Source organism: Hypanus sabinus, chromosome 3, assembly GCF_030144855.1.
Source record: "Hypanus sabinus isolate sHypSab1 chromosome 3, sHypSab1.hap1, whole genome shotgun sequence".
Lineage (NCBI taxonomy): Eukaryota > Metazoa > Chordata > Chondrichthyes > Myliobatiformes > Dasyatidae > Hypanus > Hypanus sabinus.
In genome coordinates, this window is record NC_082708.1 from 174,130,242 (window position 1) to 174,150,678 (window position 20,437).

General features: G+C 39.4%; 1 protein-coding gene across 2 annotated transcripts in view; it reads left to right on the forward strand.

The window, feature by feature from the left end:
- ctnna2 (catenin (cadherin-associated protein), alpha 2) overlaps nucleotides 1–20,437 on the forward strand; it is a 1,188,004-nt gene that overhangs the window by 1,138,552 nt on the left and 29,015 nt on the right. For both annotated transcript variants that reach the window (XM_059963425.1, XM_059963427.1), the window contains one exon: nucleotides 11,363–11,497. In XM_059963425.1, the coding sequence (XP_059819408.1) occupies nucleotides 11,363–11,497 (135 nt within the window). The remainder of the gene's footprint in view (nucleotides 1–11,362; nucleotides 11,498–20,437) is intronic.

Consider the following 20,437-nt stretch of genomic DNA (forward strand, 5'->3'; position numbering starts at 1 on the left):
AAGGCATACAAAGTCAATCAGAGAAATGCAATAGAATCAATGAAAAACTACACACAAAGACTGACAACCAACCAATGTGCAAAAGAAGACAAACCATGTATATCCAAAATAAATAAATAAATATTTAATTATTCTAACATGAGTTGCAGAATCCTTGGAGTGTGGAATCAGTTCAGTGTTGAGTTGAATGAAGTTATCCTCACTGGTTCAGGAGACTGATGTTGTGTTCCTGAACCTGGTGGTATGGGGCATAAGGCTCCTCTACCTCCCTCCCGATGGCACCTTCGAGAAGAGTTAAATTTCTTAACTTAAGTGTGAGTTTAAAAAGTACATGAGTCAGTTGTAACAATTGTTGTTTAATTTTAAAATCCTACCAACAATCAAGAGCTGATTACTAGGAAATAACAAAGAATTATATCTATAGAAAAGACTGATTTCTATTTTAACAAATTAAATGTCGTGAATTTGTAGTCATTGTTATATTAAAAGTGACTTTCATCCCAAAAAATGTTCACAGGCAAATCGATCACTAATTGATCATTGAAAATTAAATACTATTAGGTCACTTCAGGGTTATAAGGGCTTAAGTTACACACTGCTTTCAATCTTCTTCATTTACCTGTATACACAAAGATTGCAGCATTGCAATTGAGAAGGGAATGATCATAAAATACATCTTTCTGTTATATTGAGAAGAGCTGCTATCATCAACAGATAAAATCATCCATAAAAACAAACTTGCAGTTCAAAAAATGGAATTCTTGATTTTGCTTATTATTGGTGTGCATCATCTAACCATTGACTAAATTTGTTTAAGTATAAGAGTTTAGCTTACTGTATTATTTATAGCTTGCTTATGCTTTAGTGGAGGGGCCATGGGGGAATTTGGCACAGCAGAGCGAAATGAGTTTACAGCATCAATAACAGCCTATAGTAGTTTGATCTATAAACTGAAGTAAAACAATTCTATGCACTTCACAGAATCATTATTAAAGAAAGTTTGACAACCAACATCATAAGCAGTTTTTAGTATAACTGACCAAGTGCTTGGTCAGGGAATTTTTTGAATAAAACTTGCTATGACATTGAATATTTGAAATAGTGTTTTGGATGAGTTTAACCTTATGGAGTGTGGAAGATGAGAGATTGGTGAGGAGTGAATTGTAATAATCAAGTCTGCAGGTTAAAAAAAAATGCCAGAAGATTATTTTAACCACAGTGGATTTGGGAAATTATTGCAAAGGGAAAAAGAGCAGTTTTAATAATGCTACCCATCTTTCAAGCTGAGGAAGTTCACAAATTATATTGAGAGTAAAATGACTAGATAGTGTGGATATGGAGAGGATGTTTCCTATAGTGGGGGAGTCTTAGACCAGAGGGCACAGCCTCAGAATAGAAGGACATTTCTTTGGAATAAAGATAAGGAGGAATTTCTTTAGCCAGACACTGGTGGATCTGTGGGATTCATTGCCGCAGATGGCCGTGAGGTCCAAATCACTGGGTATATTTAAAGTGGAGATTGATAATTTCTTGATTTGTAAAGGTGTCAAAATTTATGGGGAGAATGCAGGAGAATGGGATTGAGGGGGATAATAAATCATAGTGGAATGGTGGAACAGACTCAATGGGCCAAATGGCAAAATTCTGCTTCTAAGTCTTATGTTCTTACAGTCTATAATTGGATCAAATACAGTGTGAAGATTTCAAAAAGTCTGATTCATGCTCAGAACAAGTTATCAAACAAAGCAACAGTATAAGAGGGGTGAAAAGCTTGTCAGAATGAACAATGCAGCAAGTTGAAAACTATATAAAGAGTAAATTAGGCTGTTGAGAGCTCTATGTAAGATAACATATTAGCTTTACAAGCCCCATAAACACTGAAAGAAAAGTCATGCCTGTTTCCAGCTTTATTCTACAAAATAGTTGTCAGTAATTTCTTTTAGCTGTTTTATGGATATGATGAGGAAGCCTGTATTATCAGATAAGAACATGGATTTGGGTCTGGGTCCTTAAAAGATTATAAGATTCTCATCATTAATACTCATTAAGCTGCTGGTGTTATCAGGGAAAAATTGCTGGCTTATTAAATCCTGGCTTGCTCAAAACATAGCCAAATTGTGTTTTATTTTTTCGTTCTGGTTTTTCCCATCCCTTTTCTCTGTATTAATCCAGCTCCCTTTTCAAAGCTATTGTGTAATTGTTATCCATCATCCTATCAAATGATATATTCTAAATACTAAATAACTATTGCTTGAATGTCAAGCTCTTTTCCAAGCATATTAAATCTGACTTGTGCTTTACTGGCCTTTTAGCTATGAGAAACTGAATTCACTCCACCCTGTGTCTCTATCTATTATGTGTTGGTAGTATTCCTGGCCCACAGTCAGAAAGTTGTGAGTTGTAAATCAAACCTTGGATTTAAGATCAAATATTTGGATTGGCATATTATTACGGAAGAGGTAGTGTCAGGCTACTGATCTATGGCATCAGTCAGCTTAGGAGATGAACATATCTGTTCCCTTTGGTGAGTACATTAGTTCTCATGACATTAGTTGGGAGAAGAGCAGGGAATCCTGGCCAATATCCAATCCTCCATCAGGGCTATTCAATACAATGTGACTGTAGTTACATTGCATATTATGTCAAAATAGTTTACATATTTCCTTCAGGAAAACAGAAAAATTAGCTGTCGATTGCTTTAGGGTGTGTGAGGACATGAGAGATGCTGTTTGGTATAAAAAGTTTTCTATCGCAGTGATCCTAAATATCTTGGTCAAATTACTTCTTTGACTTCCTCCTCTCTAAAAAGATCTTGGCTTTGTGAATAGTCTTCTGAAAATCAAATGTAGAGCAGTAAAGGGATAGGCCCTTTGGCCATCTAAACCTCCTCTGTACCCTCTCCAAATCTTCCACATACTTCCACAAATGTGCTGACCAGAATTGCACCTAATACTCCACAGCGGCTCACCATAGTTTTATACACCCCAACGTGACTTCCTGATTTTCATACTCGTTGCCCCAATCAATGAAGTATTCCTTATGCCTTCCTTACCATCACATCTATGTGTGTTGCCATTTTCAAGGAGCTTTGGATTTTAGTGTTATCTACAAATTTACTAGTCAGTTCACCTACATTTTATGCAGAATCATTCATATACAGTATATCATGTACATTTGTATAAACGAGAGGTCCCAGCACTCATCCTTGAAAGAGCATCACTGTTCACAGACCTCCAGTAGAAAAGCACCATTCCACCCAAACCAATTTTGAATCCATCTAACAAATCTTCATACGTCCAATGAGCCTTAATCTTCTGGATTAGACTATTAGATAGAACCTTGCAGAAAGCTTTATCAAAGGCTATGTATGCAACAGCTACTACCCTCACTTCACCTCCTCAAAATCTCAATCAAGTCTATAAGATTTTACCTCCTCCACGCTGGTCATCCTTAGTAAGTCTATGTTGTCCATCCAATCCCTTATAGTCTTCTCCATAATTTCCCTACTACTGAATAAGGATCACCAGTTTATTGTTTCTTGTTTGTCTCTATTGTACTTGTATAAAGAAGAAACATTGGCTTTTCACTAGTCATCTGGGACCTCAACTTTGGCTAAAGAGGATACAAAAATTTCTGTCAAAGGTCCAGCAATCTTCCTTCTCGCCCCTCTCAACAACTTGGGATACATCTATTAGGTCCTGGGAGCTTATCCACCTCAACATGAGAGCTCGAACACTTCGTCCTTCATGATATCAACATCATTATCATCAAAATAATTTAGACAATAAATTGTGGCTTTCATTATCCAAGTCTACTTGTTGCAACCACTGAATGTGCTTTCATGCCCTTAAGTAGTTGATAAGAACTGGCTTTCACCTTCTTGAGAAGTGTTAGTGGACATCATTTTGCAACTTGCCTCAGGGAACTAGGAACTGGGATTCACAGATTGAACTAGGACAGATTGCAGCCGTGAGTCATGGAGCTGGCTTTCAATTTCGACTGAATTTTGCTAATTTCCTACTGACAGGTGAAAAGGGTTTGTTTCAGAGAGAAAAATAATTAAAGTTATTTAACATTTCCTTGACTCCCATCATTTGTCGGATCAACTTGGATATTTTTTGAAGAAGTATTCAGCTGGGTTTTTTGAGTGTGTGACTTTTTCATCATGAACTGAACGATTTGAAATGCCAACAGGATTTCCTCACAGCAAGTGTTACCCTCTCCTCTCCCACACATTGACACTGCCTGAGCCCTTGATCTTTCAGAGCTGCTTATGATTTTATCAAATGAAGAAAAGAAATCCTTGTCTTATGTAACAATAAAATAAAAAAATCAAGTAAAACAAGTTGGTTTTGAAAAGGATTGAACAATTGCATAGCCATTCAATACTAACAAATACATTAGAGGCACATGGAGGCACATAGAAAAATGGAGGGCTATGTAGGAGTAAGGGTGAGATTGAAATTAGAGAAGATTAAAAGGTTAGTGTAATATTGTAAACTAAAGGACCTGTTACTGTGCTGTAATGTTCTATGTTCACATATCAGGCAAAATCTTAATTGTATGATCATCAGAGTTAGCATATATTGTGAGGAGAAAGCCATTATTTGATTATAAACAGATCCTCCTCCCCCACCACCACTCTTCTCCTCACTTGTCCTCACTCTTAATTTTGGTTCCTTCCACTTTCTTCAAACCAAAGGTGTGGCCACTTGCATGATTTCCAGCTGTGCCTGCCTTTTTGTCAGCAACATGGAACAGTCTAAGTTTCAAGCCGACGCTGGTATCCCTCCACAACTTTTCCTACTCTATATGGGCAACTGCAATGCTGCTGCTTCCTGCACCCATGCTGAGCTCATCAAATTCATCATCTTTGCTTCCAACTTCCACCCTGCCCTCAAATTTATCTAGTTCCTTTCTGACACCTCCCTCCCCTTTCTCATTCTTTCTGTCTCTATCTCTGGAGACAGATTATCTGGTGATGTCTTTTATAAACCCAATGATTCTCAGAACTACCTGGACTATATATATAGTTCCAATATAATAATGGAGAAGGATACGATTGGACCCAGGGTTGAGATTTTTGATTGGAGAAAGGCTAACTTTGAGGAGATGCAAAAGGATTTAGAAGAAGTGGATTGGGACAATTTGTTTTATGGGAAGGTTGTAATAGAGAAATGGAGGTCATTTAAAGGTGAAATTTTGAGGGTACAGAATCTTTATCTTCCTGTTAGGTTGAAAGGAAAGGTTAAAAGTTTGAGAGAGCCATGGTTTTCAAGGGATATTGGAAACTTGGTTCAGAAAAAGAGAGAGATCTACAATAAATATAGGCAGCATGGAGTAAATGAGGTGCTCGAGAAACGTAAGGAATGTAAGAAGAATCTTAAGAAAGAACTTAGAAAAGCTAAAAGAAGATATGAGGTTGCTTTGGCAAGTAAGGTGAAAATAAATCCAAAGGGTTTCTACAGTTATATTAATAGCAAAAGGATAGTGAGGGATAAAATTGGTCCCTTAGAGAATCAGAGTGAACAGCTATGTGTGGAGCCAAAAGAGATGGGGGAGATTTTGAACAATTTCTTTACTTCGGTATTCACTAAGGAGAAGGATATTGAATTGTGTAAGGTAAGGGAAGCAAGTAGGGAAGTTATGGAAACTATGATGAGTAAAGAAGAGGAAGTACTGGCGCTTTTAAGGAATATAAAAGTAGATAAATCTCTGGGTCCTGACAGGATATTCCCTAGGACCTTGAGGGAGGTTAGTGTAGAAATAGCAGGGGCTCTGACAGAAATATTTCAAATGTGATTAGAAATGGGATGGTGCCGGAGGATTGGCATATTGCTCATGGGGTTCCATTGTTTAAAAAAGGTTCTAAGAGTAAACCTAGCAATTAACGGCCTGTAAGTTTGACGTCAATGGTGGGTAAATTAATGGAAAGTATTCTTAGAGATGGTATATATAATTATCTGGATAGAGAGGGTCTGATTAGGAACAGTCAACATGAATTTGTGCGTGGAAGGTCATGTTTGACAAGTCTTATTGAATTTTTTGAAGAGGTTACTAGGAAAGTTGACGAGGGTAAAGCAGTGGATGTTGTCTATATGGACTTCAGTAAGGCCTTTGACAAGGTTCCACATGGAAGGTTAGTTAGGAAGGTTCAATTGGTAGGTATTAATATTGAAGTAGTAAAATGGATTTAAAAGTGGCTAAATGGGAGATGCCAGAGAGTAGTGGTGGGTAACTGTCAAGTTGGAGGCCGGTGACTAGTGGTGTGCCTCAGGGATCTGTACCTGGTCCAATGTTGTTTGTCATATACATTAATGATCTGGATGATGGGGTAGTAAATTGGATTAGTAAGTATGCAGATTATACTAAGATAGGTGGTGTTGTGGATAATGAAGTAGGTTTTCAAAGCTTGCAGAGAGATTTAGGCCAGTTAGAAGAGTGGGCTGAAAGATGGCAGATGGAGTTTAATGCTGATAAGTGTGAGGTGCTACATTTTGGTAGGACTAATCAAAATAGGACATGCATGGTAAATGGTAGGGCATTGAGGAATGCAGTAGAATAGAGTGATCTAGGAATAATGGTGCATAGTTCCCTGAAGGTGGAATCTCATGTGGATAGGGTTGTGAAGAAAGCTTTTGGTATGCTGGCCTTTATAAATCAGAGCATTGAGTATAGGAGTTGGGATGTAATGTTAAAATCATACAAAGCATTGGTGAGGCCAAATTTGGAGTATTGTGTACAGTTCTGGTCAGCGAATTATAGGAAAGATGTCAACAAAATAGATAAGAGTACAGAGGAGATTTACTAGAATGTTACATGGGTTTCAGCACCCAAGTTGCAGAGAAAGGTTGAATAAATTAGGACTGTATTCTTTGGAGCGTAGAAGGTTGAGGGGGGACTTGATAGAGATATTTAAAATTATGAGTGGGATAGATAGAGTTGACGTGGATAGGCTTTTTCCATTGAGAGTAGGGGAGATTCAAACGAGAGGACATGAGAGTTAGGGGGCAAAAATTTAGGGGGAACTGCTTTACTCAGAGACTGGTAGCTGTGTGGAACAAGCTTCCAGTAGAAGTGGAAGAGGCAGGTTCAATATTGTCATTTAAATAAAAAATTGGATAGGTATATGGACAGGAAAGGAAAGGAGGGTTATGGGCTGGGTGCAGGTCAGTGGGACAAGGTGAGAGTAAGTGTTTGGCATGGACTAGAAGGGCCAAGATGGCCTGTTTCTGTGCTGTAATTGTTATATGGTTATACCTCTTCCCACCCTGTCACTTGTAAAAATGTCATTCCCTTCTCTCAATTCCTCTGTCTCCACCGCATCTGCTCTCAGGATAAGGCTTTTCATTGAGATGTCCTTCTCTTTCAAAGAAAGGAGCTTTCCTTCCTCCACCATCAACGCAGCCTTCACCTGCATCCCTTCCATGTCTGCCCTCTTCCCATTCATCCTCCACCCCACCAGGGATAGGGTTCCTCTTATCCTCACCTACCACCCCACCATTATTCTCTATAACTTCTGCCATCTTTAACGGGATCCCACCACCAAGCACATTCTTCATTCCCCTTCACCTTCTGCTTTCAAGAAAGATCATTCCCTATGCGATTCCCTTGTCCATTGTCCCTCCCTACTGATCTCCCTCCTGGCACTCATCATTGCAAGCAGAACAAGTGCCACACCTGCCCCTACACCTCATCCCTCACTACCATTCAAGGCCCGAAACAATCCTTCTAGGTGAGGTGACAATTCTCCTTTGAGTCTTTTGGGGTCATATACTGTGTTTGGTACTGCTGTGTATTGTTGAGATACAATGTAGATTGGGAGACCACTTCGCCAAGCACCTACTGCTTCATCTGCCAGAAAAAATGGGATCTGCCATTGGCCACCCATTTTAATTCTACTTCCCATTCCCATTCCGACAGGTCAGTACATGGCCTTCTCTTCTGCTGCGATGAGGCCACACTCAAATTTGAGGAGCCACACCTTATATTCCATCTGGGTAGCCTCTAACCTGATGGCATGAATGACGATTTCTCAAACTTCCGACAATACCAACCCACCCCCCCCCCCCGCCCCACCTTCACCATTCGCTATTTCCATTTCCCTCTCTCACCTTGTCTCCTACCTGCCCTGTAGTGCTCCTCCCTCTTCCCTTTCTTCCATGGCCTTTAGTCCTCTCCTGTCAGATTCCCTCTTTTCCAGTCTTTTATCTTTTTCACCAATCACCTATTGACTTCACTCCTTCCCCTCTCCCAGGTTCACCTTTTACCTGCTACCTTGTACTTCTTCGTCTCCCCCCCCCCCCCCCACCCCAGTCTTCTTATTCTAGCTTAATCATTTTTTCCTTCCTGAGGAAAGGTTTTGGCCCAAAACATCAACAGTTTACTCTTTTCCGTAAATGCCTCCTGACCTTATGAGTTCCTCCAGCATTTTGTGTGTATTACGTTAAACTATTATAAATGTATTTGTAAATTGAGCCATTATCTGACAACTGAAAATGATGGTCATTATCTTGAGGCAATCAATCAGTTACTTATAACTTGAAATTTTCAATAGGCACAGTATATTGTTAATATTACAGTGTCTATATCATTTTATGTGCTGTATGTGTTTTGCACCTTGGTCCCAGAGAAACGTTGTTTTGTTTAGCTGTACATACGTACAGTTGAATGACAATAAACTTGAACTTGTACTTGGCATTGCCTTGATGAAAAATAATTCATGCCCAGATATTAAGGAGCTTTATGTGGAACCTACCCAATCTCTGTGTATCTTTAAAATGCTGACTTTGAATTTACTCACACATTGGAGGCTCCAGCTGCCAGTTCCCAGAAATACGCCATCAGACACTTATAGGCTGTGTGGACTGGGGCTGATTAGACCCTGTGGAGAGAGAAACTAAGATGAATGAAGTGCAGCAGCCAGCACAGCTTCGGTTGTGACAGATGCAACTGAGGAGATCCTGACTCAGGGGAATGTGGCAATTTTTTCCCGTGAATGTTTTTCTGTCACTCACAGGCTTGGCAGATATCCTGAACTATCCTCCATCAACTCCCAATTTTAGTGCATCAACACTGAATAACATTTCCTCATCTATGGATTTCAACCCTTTATTGATACATACCTGTGTATCTTTCTTCCCCACATTCCAAGCATTTCAGACATTATATGTAAAAATGCAACCCTTTGTCCATTCAAGAGATCTTAGTGAAAATGTCTACTCTACATGGAAATAGTTTTCCCTGCAAGACTGACCTCCATTTAGAAGTGTGGGTCATGGATTGTTCTGCTTGATTACAAATTCTCAAAAGTGCATAAAGTCAACTTACTCTTTCTTAACACCACAATTCCATTTGGCATTGTGATCACTTTTTAACCTATTCTTTGGCTAGTGTACCATTCTTTTGTCAGTTTTTTTTTGCTTTCTGCGTGATTATTGGTGTTCTTTTGGTGTCTGACCTCCTGTGTGATTGAAAAATTCCCTTGCATTGTGCCCAGCAGTGCAGTTAGTGGAATGTCACTTTGTTATGGTTGCCCCTACACAGCCACTCCAACGCTATTACAATGGCAGCTGAAACATAAGACAGCAGGCAGAAAAGAGAAATACAATGGAGAAAAGGGCTATCATTGTGGATAGATAGAAATGGTAAAAGAGAGTTCAGTAAGAAGAAAAACATTTAAAAATAGAAATGGAGGAAACTTTGATGGAAATTGGTGGAGACAGTATCAAGCAGAAATATACAGGAAAATCAATGAGTGAAAAAGAAATGGAATGGAATGTACAGACAAGAGAGAAAGAAAGAAATAATCAGTTTTACTAATATTGTGAACAAGTTGTCCCAACCTTAATTTTGGAAATTCCAGTGCCTGTATCGATTGAAGACTTTACAATTGATTATTTACTAGCAAGTATGAAATTTGTTTTCAGGAGATATTATTTTTTGTTGCAATTGCCTCCATCTACAATTTTCTTTTGTTAATCAATATACTATTGAGGTAAATGTAGAGTCAAAAAGATGGTAGTTGATCAATGCCATCTCCAAGAACTTTAAATTCCCTTCTCTTAAAAATAGAACATTTCTTCATTGTCAAAAAAAAAGCATCGTTTGGCAGAATGAGCCCTTTCCCAGTACATTTGCATATGAAGAATGTACTGTTTACTTTGCAATAATTTAGTAAGGTTGTGATATCCTTTTGAGGTTAACACCATGTTGCTGTTACTTATTCATTCAGTTCCAACTAAATAGCTTTGTGTGAAGCTTCACGTTAATCAAGAAATTATTGTTTTGAAAGGAAATCTTGGAGGAATGCATCCTGCCAAATAAATGCCAGCATTAGGGGAATGACAAATTCAGTTGGAAGTTTGCAGTTTCCTTATATTAAAGAATAGCACAGGACATGGATTATACTTCAATTTCTTGCCTTGTCTCCATATATCCATACCGATACTCGGTAGTAAAGATATCTTCAAGGAGCGATCCCTCAAAAAGGAGGCACCCACCATTAAGGATCCCTACCACCCTGGACATGCCCAATGCTCATTGTTACCATCAACAAAGAGGTACACACTCAATGATTCAGAAAGAACTTATTCCCCTCTGCCATCTGCTTTCTAAATGGACAGTGAACCCATGAACATTTTTTTACTGCAATTCAGTTTTTCTGTATTATCATTTAGTGTACAATCCCTTTAAATTCCCTTCTACCACTGCTACCACAAAGTTAACAAATTTCACGACATATGCTGCTGACTTTAAACCGGATTCTGATTCTGATATAACTTGACTCCCTTGTGTTGAAATGTCAAATATCATTTGTCTTGAATGCAGTTGAGTCTTTTGTGCTGTATTCTCTAATGTAGAAAGAGGTTTGGAGAGGGCAGCCCAGTACCATAGCTAGTAGAGACACAGCCACTTAGTACAAAAGACCCAGCTTTCATAGTGACTCCTATTTGTATGGAGTTTCCACGTTCTCTCTATGACTGTATGAGTTTCTGCCCACATCCCCAAAGTTGCACACATTGGTGGATTAATTGGCCGTTGTAAACTTGCAGTACTGTGTAAGTGGGTGGTAGAATCTAGAGGAAGTTGCTGAGAATGTGGGGAAATGTTTAAAAAAGTTAATGTAGGATTGGGGTAAATGGGAAGATGGTGGGCATAAATGTCTATGCCTCTCAGACTCCTTTGAGTAATAATGAAAAAAAACCAGACTTTTATCATGATTTGGAATCAAAACACAGCCAAGAAAAAAGAAACCCAATAAGTCGAGAGCTGCTAATTGACAGCTAAATTAATGTTTCAAATGGAAACAATCACAAAAATGGAGTGAAACTAATGTGAAACTGTGCTTTATTTCTTGCAGTGTCCTGATTCAGCTTGTAAGCAGGATCTGTTGGCCTACTTGCAGCGTATAGCACTCTACTGCCACCAACTTAATATCTGCAGCAAAGTGAAGGCAGAAGTCCAAAACCTGGGAGGGGAGCTGATTGTGTCAGGGGTAAGTAGTTAAAGACTATTTCCTGAAGGTAGAAAGAATCGCTCTGCCACTTTTCACATGCTCTGCAACCTTGTGTTTTTGAATATACCCTTTCTTAATAGTATTTTCTTCCGTGTATGCTTCATTAGCAATGATGCTTCTTATATATATTCATGTAGATTTATGACAGATAAAATACATATACTTAATGATCACTGTGACCTCATTAATGTCTGTAAGAAGAATATTAGCTTAAGGAATCTGAGGTTCTCTTGTACTTCATTCCACTTTGCTACCATAGGGATTTTTTCTTTCCTTCCAGTGACGGATGTCCTCGAGCCGCAATAGCTCATATGTGACAAAATGTAAGCAACATTATTTAAATCATTCTAGCAACAAAGAGGTGTTATTTATAGTCAGGTGAGATATGCTGCTACAGAATCAGAGGGAGAGCCCTGCTGCATTCGTAGCATCACCAAAGCTTACAACTACCTTGTTCAAAGCCTCTGAAGGACAAAGCTGCATTTACAATAATCTGATAATGGCACTAAATTTCAATGTGATTTCCAATATTTACATTAACCTTTTGGCATCAGGATTCAAAGCCAAAACTGACATGGTATCAAGATCTCTTTTTCCAGCTGGTTGTGAAAGAAAGGAATCAGCTTCCTTCTATATACTTTACACAATGTAAATTCAAAAAGGGCTTACATTTTTATGGGTTTATGGGATGTGAGGCAAAACTAGAATGTCTTTCAGACGTACGGTACTATGCAAAAGTCTTAGGCACACACACACACACACATTTATTTATATATATATATTTATTTGTTTGTTTATATAAAATATAGAATATAGCTAGGGTGCCCAAAATTTTTGAACAGTACTGTAGTAATTTTTATGTATTGCACTGCACTGCTGCTGTTGCAAAAGAAACAAATTTCATTACAAGTGAGTGATGAAAGACCAGATATTCTGTAATAATCAATAAACACTTGTTTGAAATCAAATGAAATTGCCGAGTGTCTGCACCTGTGCCACCCCGCCCCTCTGGCACTCCATGTCTGCTACCTGTCCCACACCCCTCTCACGGTGCTCCACCCTTGCCATACCCAACATCCTTTGCTCCCACTGGATTTACAAGCTTGCTCTCCGCTCCGCATTGGCAAATACGGTGCAGCGCACTAATTGGAGGGTGAAAGGTACAGTGTGCTACATTGTAAGGATTTTCAGGGGTGAAATTTGCTTGTGCTAAATGGGTGAGACTGAATTGTATGCTGTTGTACACTTTGCACCCACTTTATCCAGTGCATCCTGCACCAAATACAGTGGCCATTGAGGGTACAGTATGTTTGTGCTCTTCAGATGCTGTAGCCCATCTACTTTAAAGCTTGATGTGTTGTGCATTAATAAAGGCTTTTCTGCACACCACTGTCGTAATGTTTGGTCATTTCAGTTACTGTCACGTCTCTGTGAGCTTCAACCAGACTGGGCATTCTCTTCTAACTCTTCTCATTAACAACAAGTTTTTGCCTACAGAACTGCCACTGACTGCCGCCTTTTTTTATGTTTCTCGCACCATTCTTTGTAAGCTCTAGAGACTTTTGTGAGTAAAAATCCTAGGTGGTCAGCAGTTTCTGAGATTCTGAACCCACCCTGTCTGGCACCAGCAATCATTCCATAATCAAAGTCACTTACATCACATTTCTTCCACATTCTGATGTTTGGTCTGAACAGCAACTGAGCCTTTTGAACACGCTTTTATGCGCTGATTGGCTGATTAGATATTTATTTGCATTAATGAACAGGTGTACAGATGTACCTAATAAAGTGGTCACTGAGTGCAAAGACCTCTGTATATTTCAGATGTCAGGAAGTACAGAGACCAATACACTTGCACCTATTCAAATTAGAGAATTGCTCAAACCCGAAAGTTCTATGAAAACAGACCTTGGGAAACCAGCTGCTTTTGTGGTGTCACTTCCGCTGCAGAGAGATGTGACAGTATCTCATATCAAGATCAAGGTCCCATAAACAATTTCATAAATAACCAAACCGTTGGTGAGAGTTCAATGGGGAGAATTGTCCTCTCTTCTTTTTAATCACAGTATCTTCTGCTTTCACCAGAATGAGCAGTCAAGATTTCATATCACTGTCATCCAAAAATTGCTTCTTTAATAATGCAGCACTCCTTCAGTGCTAACTGAAACGTAAGCTTGGATTTTGTCTCTGGAGTCAACTGTACCAAGCAAGGCGAACTGCATTGCAAAGGAACCAATACGGAGTAAGTTTCGACACTTATAGAGAAAAGGCGAGTAAGGTTCACAACGTTCCCGTTTGCACTAGTTGGTACTATATTTGGCAATCCGAGTCAGAGGCCAAAAGTCTGTTGCAGTTGGAAGGAAAAATATGTTCTATTTGATGAGGCTGAGGTGCAAAATGAATCTTTCACTCCTCAAAGCTATGTGATAGATTGCTTGGGAGCATTCAGTGATAAGCATAAAACTCCAGCTTCAAATAAAGCCGGAAATCATTTCTTTTACCAGACCATTTGCTTTCTCAGTGTCTGTTTGAGCATACTGTGGCAGACGAGCAGAATGCAGCCAAATACATCTGTATGCAGTTCACACAGAACCGAAGTTCAGCTGTATACACACGTTTTCTCCTCAAACCTAGATACAGCTGGGGCCAACATTTATCTGAGGTGAATGCCAACAGCAACTTTAAACATTGAACGCTTCTGTTTGGCTCTTCTGGCATGAGACCTGCATTGTGCTCCATTTAAAGGACCATGCTGCTCGTCTATGCCTATTAGCATAGATGAAACTACAGAAACTACTATATCTTCTCTTGTGGATATATTTGAGGTTCAGTTATTTCAGTTTATCTCCTTTGTGGGGCAAGTTGGCTCCTTGGGTCCTGACTAACCTCTGGAGGTTCTGAGGCATGGAAGATGGATGCACAGTGGAGGTCAGAGTTCTGCCCTGCTACTGTACTCGTTACTTATTGTATTTCTACAGCAACTCCAGATTTACGAGACTGAGGCCTCAGTGCAGTTCAGTCTAACAGCTGCCTCTCTGTTTCATAGTGGCCTTGATTAGGAAGTAAGCAGCAAATCCATTCAATTGCATGAGGTTACTGAAGATCTTTGAATAGTTAAGTTCAGTGAAGTTATTCGTTTTCTATGTTTCACTGACTATCTTCTATCTTAATGGTAACAAAATGCATATTAAACTTCTCTCATTTTGTTATTTACGAAATAATTTTCATTATTATGACCTGTCCAAATGTCTTTAAACACTTTGAATATCAGAAGCATTTACAATGAGAGATGCCTTTACCAGTGGAAAGTTGTCAAAGAACAGCAGCAAGCTGGGGATGGGGCTTCAGGTTCTGCCACCTGAAGCTCATTTGTCACGAACTTGCTCCATCCAACAAGAGTGGAGCCTTCCAGCAACTTTTAGGAGCCACAGTGGGCAAGAGGATGACACAGGCACCATGTGCAGACAGTGGGTCAGAACAAGCCTGCTACGTTTAATGTCATGATTACTACTTTTCATAATTAGTTCTTCAGATTAGGACACTGAATTCTTTGATTGAAGAGAAATTTTGGCACATTTTCCCTGTATGCTTTTCAAACAAATGTCCATTGGCCTATAGAATTAATTCTTCATTAGTTACTATTTTGGAAGATTGCAACTACTTAAATGACCACTACTCCAGTTTAACAAAGACCTTGAGTTTACTGGTGTGCAAATCCTTATGTTGCTGATTTTCATGAAGAAAATGGCAAAGTAAATCACAAACAAGAGGAAGTCTGCAGATGGTGGAAATCCAAAGCCAAACACACAAAACGCTAGAGAGACTCAGCAGGCCAGGCAGTATCTAAGGAAAAGAGTAAACAGTCGACATTTCGAGAGCTTCATACGTGATGATGGTGGCAGGGAGTTCAGTAGTCTCATGGCCTGGGGAAGGAAGCTGTTTCCCATCCTAATATTCCTTGTCCTAATGTTTGTCCTGATGAAAGTTTTGGCCTGAAACTTTGACTGTTTACTCTTTTCCATGGATGCTGCCTGACCTGCTGAGTTCCTCCAGCTTTTCTGTGTATGGCAAAGTAAATTACTTTTTGAACTTGGAGACTTTTTGCTAAGCTGATCAACAGAAGCAATTTCAGCCCAATATTTTACAGTTTTGTGCATTGATTATTGATTACAGCATCAAAAATGATGTAATGAGAAGAAGACCAACATTGCAAGTTCCTTATTTGCATCATAGAAAAGAATAGTTGTGTGTTACATTAGAATCCTTGGCTTACTATAGTTACATGATAATTTTCTATCTCATAGCCTCTTCTAGTGATAGCAATCTCATTTATTCCTCAGGATATTTATAGACCTCTTACTTCTCTTGATTGGATCTGATTGACTGTGATTTGCTTGTACATGGCCGGTTTCATTTTAACACTTTTTTTTATTCACTGTGACAGACCAGGTTTACTCGTCCACACTCCAATTCCCCTCCTACTCCATCTCCCAGTCTGATTGTGAATGCTGAAAAACGATTGATTTATTTTAATGCTCTCTGCTCGATTTTGACATCTTGTGATTGATCCAGTGGCAGTCTATATTTTTAAATAAAATCCAGTCTATATTAAAAAATGTTAACACAAGAATATAACCCTAGTAAATTTTTCCTGGAGTTACAGAAGAAGAAACATCAGTGAACATTACCCTCTGAAAGTAATTCATGTTGTGAAGTTTGACACTACGCAGGGTGCTGCTGGTGCAGAACGGGGATAAAAAGGTTTCACAGTATGGTCGGTTGGTGACTTAAATTGACAAGGACAGGATTGGATTAAAACCGGAAAATCATAATGTTGCTGACAAAATAGTAAGCCTGAGAATAAGAATGTTTTAGGAAGTGACAATAAAAACAGAGAAGGAGAATTCAGAATATTAGAACAAATGACGTTTCAAGTTCAAGTTTATTGTCATTTAACCATGTATATATACTACCAAATGAAACAACATTGCTCTGAACCAAAGTGCACAACACAGTACATGTAATTCACACATAACACATAAAGTAATATTACCACAAATAAATGAACAAATAATAGGTGCATATATGATGCAAGAGCACCCCTCTCACAGGGGCTCGTACACCACCTTGGCTCGTTAGCTAACTCTGCTGGCAGCCACATGACTCAGCAGTGGGAAGGCCACCTTTCATAAACTATACACATCTAGGATTGATATGATTTAGGGTTTAACTTGATGTTCCACTTAAAAGAACCTCGATTTGAGTGAATGCTGTGTAAATTCTGCCTCTACACAGTTATTGGCAGCCTAGAAATGACAGATCATACACCAGCACAAAATAATAAAGAAACTAAATTTACAGATTTTGAACTTTATCTAACAGTTACAGAGAAAGAAAAAAAAATATAAGGGCTTATTACAATTAAACAAGACTAAATGTGCAGATCGACACTAGAACTCATTCCTGTATTAACTGGGTACGCCACTTTACTCGTGGCTCTGAACTGTCTTGGCCAAGTTCAGGTAGAAATTCCCTTCTTGGAATCCTCCGTCTTGCAAAGCTCCCCTTGCGATCGCGCTCTCCCCCCTCCCCCCTTCGGATGTGATCCTTCAGGCATCTTCTCTAATTCTTTTCTGTCTGCACTTTGTGCCAAAAGACCCCAAACCAGACTACTGTCCTTTAGAAAACTCTTCCCCCCAGCTCTCTAGAACCTTCTCTCACATTCCGCAATTTTGATTGGCTGACACAACATTCCTGAATTGGGCAACATAGCTCCTTATCTTTCGCCAAAGCCAAAACATTCTTTTCATCAGGACACACTGCTTTCACAGAAAACTGCTGAGTTTTTTCCCTTGTTGCTGCCCGGCCTGCTGAGTTCCTCCAGCTTTGTGTTGCAGGTATATTATTTTCTGTAAAAGCAGTGTTTTAGCAGCATTTTGTGTTTCATTTGTGAAAATCATCATTTGCAGATTTTCTCGTTTGTGAAAATAACATACCTCACAGCATAGCAGTAGAGATCTTAACAAGTTAAGAAGTAAGCATTATAATATTACTGGAGCTTCATACATGATGATGGTGGCAGGGAGTTCTGTAGTCGCACAGCCTGGGGGAAGAAGCTGTTTCCCATCCTAACGATTCTTGTCTTAACGCTACAGTATGCCATAAGGTATAACTGTAAGAAGTTTGCACCAATGAGGGTGTTCCAGAAATAAATGGGAATCCATGGAATGAATGGTGGGAGAAATAGTTGAAAGGAATCAAGAAATGTCTGAGGCATTACACAAATAATTTGATCATACCTTAATTCAGTATGCTGGTGAAGTGGAGAGGAAACAAAGCTTTAAAATGATGATGAGAAACTTCAAATAATTGACATACTAAATAGAAAATGCAGAAGAAAGTAATGTGATTAAAACCAGACCATTCTATGAGCTTGATGGTCTGTACTGCAAATGAGGGTTGCTGAGGTAGCAGTTAGGTCAGCGTGAAATCGCAGAGTTTCCAAAGATTAGAGCCACAGAGAGTCATGGAGTCACACAGCGTGGAAAATATTGAAACATCCAGAAGACTGAGTGGAAGGTTATGTCAACTTTTTTTTATGAAAGGAGGAAGAGGAAAATATTTTTAAGTTATTTATTATATTGCTGGAATCCGTTTTTCTTTTTCTCCTTCTGCAATCCCTCGAGATTGTTGGATCCTGTTGCTTTTATAATCTAAAAGTTCTTGCACATTAACAATGAGGCATAACACTTGGTGGTAGCTATTAAGTGTTACAAAGACGAAGAATGAACAAAGGGAAAAGCTGTAATAGTTGTCTTGTTCTCAGACTAGAGATAACAAGACTTCCAGAGATAACAATAACCTACAAAATAACCAAATTCAAGTAGAGTGACATCTGCTAAAGCAAACTCAAAAGATTCTAGAAAAACATAGAAGCAACTGTACCATAATTGCTGGAAAATTCACTGAACAATTACATGTGTATCGCTGATTTTATAGGTTGGTTGGGTTACAGGTATCCAAGGATCATGATGAATGCTTGTCTTTGCACTGGAGACTGGTGACTTCTGGAATTTTCCAGGCTTTGGTGTTGGGCCTTTTAATTTATATTAACGACCTAGATTTGGGCATACCACCACAATTGCAGAAGCAGAAGCGTTGACTGCTTATTCACCTCCATGGATGCTGCCAGACTTGCTGAGTTCCTCCAGCATCTTGTGTATGTTCCTCAAGACTTCCAACAACTGCATAATCTATTGTGATCATGGTAGAATAGACAAATGCATGGCAAATGAGGTGATGCATTTTTGTTGGGGAAAAGAAAGGCATGGGAAATTTCACTGAACAATTACATGTATAATAGATTTTATATAGAAATACAAGGAAGCTTGGGAAAGTTAAACCACAAAGAAACTACAAGAAAAATAAGGATTCTACGCCCTAATCCAACAAGATCAAGGATGGCTTTCTCCAACATTGGTTTTCTAGGTTTTCAGATGAATAATGATGACGATGTGGAAGCTCTTCTGCACAAGGGGCAGATGATACCTGAGAGAATGGAAGGTTGGCCGCTTTGTGAGATGGCTCCTTCCATAGTATACAGTATGCAAGACTTTTGTGTGCTGCTAATGCATGGAGTCCAGGTTCAAAACGCCATCCCAAATGTGCCTTTTCCAATTTGAGTGATCATGGGTCATGCCTGTTGCATTTATTCAAGGAGAGTTTGAGCACCTGTTAAAAATTTACTATGACAGTGTTCAGAGTAGGGTGTTTGTTTTGTGAGTCTGTCGTCAGGCATGCAAATGATGTGACTAGGCCAACTGAGTGTAAACTAGGGTCTCAGTGATGGGAGTGTCAGCCTAGGAGAAGACATTAGTGGCAAACTGCTAGCAATACAGTGCAATACCTAAAAATTATAAGGAGAAGCACTGTCGATGTTTCGGGCCGAGACCCTTCGTCAGGACTAACTGAAAGGAGAGCTGCTAAGAGATTTGAAAGTAATGGGGGGAGGGGGAAATGCGAAATGTTAGGAGAAGACCGGAGGGGGTGGGATGAAGCTAAGAGCTGGAAAGGTGATTGGCGAAAGTGATACAGAGCTGGAGAAGGGAAAGGATCATGGGATGGGAGGCCTCAGGAGAAGGAAAAGGTTGGAGGCTACCCAGCTGGTAAATAAAATGTTGTTCCTCCAACCTGAGTGTGGTTTCATTTTGATAGTAGAGGAGGCCATGGATAGACATATCAGAATGGGAATGGGATGTGGAATCAGCCTCCAACCTGATGGCATGAACATTGACTTCACTAACTTCCATTAATGCCCCTCCTCCCCTTCTTACCCCATCCCTGATATATTTAGTTGTTTGTTTTTTTCTCTCTCTGCCCATCACTCTGCCTGTTCTCCATCTCCCTCTGGTGCTTCCCCCCTCCCCCTTTCTTTCTTCTGAGGCCTCCTGTCCCATGATCCTTTCCCTTCTCCAGCTCTGTATCCCTTTCGCCAATCACCTTTCCAGCTCTTAGCTTCATCCCACCCCCTCCGGTCTTCTCCTATCATTTCACATTTCCCCCTCCCCCCCACTACTTTCAAATCTCTTAGTACATTTACCTTCAATTAGTCCTGATGAAGGGTCTCACCCCAAAACGTTGACAGTGCTTCTTATAGATGCTACCTGGCCTGTTGTGTTCCTCCAGCATTTTGTGTGTGCTATTTGAATTTCCAGCAACTGCAGATTTCCTCATGTTTGACCTAAAAATTATGACAGGAAACAACAGCAATAAACAGATAAATATTGCATAGGAGAAATAGCGAGGTGGTGTTTGTGGATTAATTGACCATTAAGATATATGATGATGGGGAAGAAGCTGTTCCTAAAACATTGAGTGTGCTTCTTCAGGCTCCTGTACCTCCTCCCTGATGGTAGTAAT